This window comes from Rattus norvegicus, chromosome 4, assembly GCF_036323735.1.
Source record: "Rattus norvegicus strain BN/NHsdMcwi chromosome 4, GRCr8, whole genome shotgun sequence".
Lineage (NCBI taxonomy): Eukaryota > Metazoa > Chordata > Mammalia > Rodentia > Muridae > Rattus > Rattus norvegicus.
The window spans coordinates 101,988,175-101,991,631 of NC_086022.1; the positions used below are offsets into that span (position 1 = coordinate 101,988,175).

The window sequence follows — 3,457 nt, forward strand, 5'->3', positions numbered from 1 at the left end:
CTACTCATGTCTGTGTTGGGAAACCGGGCATGGTGATGTAAAGCTACAGTAAAGAAATATTTATAAAAAAGAAATATTATTGTAAAGAAATATTTCCTGTTTATGTTTTGCATTTTTATTTATTTTTTAAATATATCCATTTAAAAAAATTCAGACAATGTATTTTGGTCACAGTTTCTCTTCCCCAATGTATCTCATATCCTTCATGTCTTCCCAGATACCCAAGTCAATGTCCTTCCTTTATTCTCTCTTTTGAAAGGAGAAAAAAAATCTGCCAATAACAACAACAACAACAACAAAAAACCCCAAAAGAATAAAATTAAAAACATAACAGCAACAAAAAGAAATTTATTCAAGAATAACAATAACAACAGCAATAGAAAAGGAACTAAAATTAACAAAAAAAATGCCCTTAAAATATGCTAACATAAAAACAAACCAATAAAAACCCCAAATCTATATACAAGCAAAAGACCTGTAATATAACAATTTTTTAAGCAAACAATACAAGGCCAAAAGCATACAAAAATACCACTGAGTTCATTTCTGCTTGGCATCTATGGGAATGGTCCTATGCTTAGCTGTGCTTTATATACCCAGTGAGAATCCATTAGAGAAAAATAATTTTACTTTGCAAGCTGGTGTTCTTTGCAGATAGTTTCTTGCTTAGGGACAGAAATTTCTGTCCACTTCCCCTTTCTTTGTTGCTTTCCTCTTATACAAGTCAGGATGTCAGAATAACCATGAACAGCAAAGCAAATGACAGCTCATGGTGATGAGGATGCTGGAAAAGGAAAGCAGCTGGTGGAAGTACAAACTCTTACAGCACGATGGAAATCAGTGTGGAGGTTGGTCAGAAAACTAGGCATATGATCTACCTCGAGATGCAACAATACCACTTTCAGGTTTATACCCAAAGGATTCTACAACCTATGAAGAGTCACTTGCTCATCCAGCTCACTGTTGCTCTATTCATAATATCTAAAAATGAGAAAGGGTCAAGATGGACAGAATGTAGAAATGAAATGCATTATATTTACATAATGGAACATTATTCATTTTTTATCTTGGATATTTGAAGTGAGAAGATTTAACCAATAATTTTCTGGTTACTTTGGTTGTTTTTAATTTCAAGATATTAATCAAAATCAGGAAGAGCATTTAGGTGTTAGATTATCTCTCTTTATGTTTACCAGGTGAGGGATTAGAAGAATAAATATAAAAATATGTAAAATTAATGAGTTTAATTATCAGACTCAAACACAAAACCACACATCTTAAAATATATGCTTAAATATCAGGTAAAATGTATAATTAAGGTATGCAATCTCTCCAAATATAAACATGTAATAAAATTTTGAGAAAGATAATTTAAAAAGAATCTATATTGTCATAACTAGAAGGTATTCATAATCCCTTGAATATAAGCAGTTATGATATGAAATTGCTAGAATAAATATGATCACGGGACATTGTAGGGCATGTACATTTTAAATTCTTAATCCCTTTTTCAGAATTACCTTTTTGCTGGAAAGCCCTACCTTATAATATAAAATCCTGGATGAAGGTACTCTTACTTAAGGCTCGAAGATTCTTTTCTGCTGTTTTTTGTCTCTTTTAAATCATCAAGAGATGTGTCAGATTATTTTGCATACTGAGCAAAAATTATCACCATGGTTATTTTCCTTTTCAAAGACTGACCTGTCACTTACAAACATTTCACATTGATGTTTTTCAAATGGAATGGTAAAATTACAACTTCATCTACTTTCATAAAATTTTGTGGTAGAAAAAGTAAATCGAAATGATAGGATATACTCCATGATTCCATTGTTTGTAAAAATAACTTCATTTTCTGCTCAGTTAACTTACACTGATCCAAAATATATCCAGAGATTTATGAAACCTTCAATTGACAAACATAATTTAATGGTTTTAATCTCCTTCATTTTTTCTGTCCATTAAGTAGTAACTGTAAACCTGTGTTCAAGAAAACTGCAATTTTTACCAAACGCAATTGGAAAATTTATATAAATAAATACACATAAAATATTTTATGTTGAGTAGTTCACTTACTATAAGTATGTAAAGAGAACTTTGCAACAAAGACATGACTCTCTGAGTCTGAGCTTTCTAGTCTTTGTGGGGCAGGAGTAAACTATATGATATGGTTTCAGACAATGCGTCATCTGAATTTCCCACAATTATAAGGGTATGGAATAATCAATCATTCCTTCTGTCCATCACTGAGATTTTTCTCAGGTCGCAATACACTTTGACTAGACAAAGACAATTATAGTCTATGTATTCTAGTGGTAAAATAGAGTGAAGATATTTCAGAGACAAGTGGGACTTTAGGGATTCCTCATTCCACATGTTTCTGTAAACATCACACATGGCTGCATCTCTGAAGCATTCTGAAGAAGGCTGAGGCACCACCAAAAACAGCTAAAGTATACCAGCCTCATACTTCTGCTTTCCTGGTGATTTTCGCTATGGTCTGCATCACTGTGGGGGCAAGCTGTAACTCTGTTGACAGTAATAAACTGAAAAATCTTCAGATTCTACTCTGTTGATACTGAGAGTGAAATCTGTCCCTGATCCACTGCCACTGAACCTGGAGGGGATTCCAGAGATGGACTGGGAAGCATACTTGATGAGAAGCCTTGGAGACTCATTTGATTTTTGCTGATACCAGTGTATGCTAGTGCTAATACCCTGACTGGCCCTGCAGGAGAGACTCACACTCTCTCCTGGAGTCACAGACAGGGTGGCTGGAGACTGAGTCAGCACGATGTCTCCTCTGGAGGCTGGAATTATAAGAGACGTATTAGTAGAACACAACTTTGAATATGAAAGTCCCTCCTAAACTACTTAGAAAAATAAAGGCTTTTATTGTATCAATTTTTTTAAACAGAAAGTAAAATCCTATGTGATGCTGGCTTCCAAATAAAGCAAGAAATTTCTATATTTAAATGACACCTCTACATTTTGCCATGTTCAAACAGTCATACCTGAAATCCAGAAAAGAAAAAGTACAAAGAACTGTGGTATGAGCACCATCTTTGAGCTTTCCCTGAGTTTATGTGGATTATGACACAGCCGTGAGAAACCTTCTTATAATACTCTAAGAGGCAGAGTCACGAGAAGGAAGAAATACTTATGCAAATCATACTGACTTCATATTACTTATAAAAAAAGACCTGGTTAACAGACCAAGCTCCTAGTGACTTCCTAGAGTATTTATCCTTTTGCTGGTTATCGTAAAAGATGTTGGAATTTAAATGAGACTTGGCTCCTATTTACATGGTTACATAATTAGTACAGTCTACATAAACCACTAAGATATATTCAGTAGTTTGAAATGAAGAGCACCTCAAAACCCTGGTCTTATTCCATGGCTTGGAATTTTTCTTACAATATGGACAGAAGCATCTTAAATTGTCTGAATATTCCA

General features: G+C 33.9%; 1 gene segment (V, D, J or C); it reads right to left on the reverse strand.

The window, feature by feature from the left end:
- Nucleotides 1-2,505: 2,505 nt before the first annotated feature.
- Nucleotides 2,506-3,193, reverse strand: LOC102549260 (Ig kappa chain V-V region L7-like). The segment is given in 2 exon segments: nucleotides 2,506-2,810; nucleotides 3,015-3,193. Coding segments are annotated over 2 exon segments (354 nt in total).
- Nucleotides 3,194-3,457: the final 264 nt, after the last annotated feature.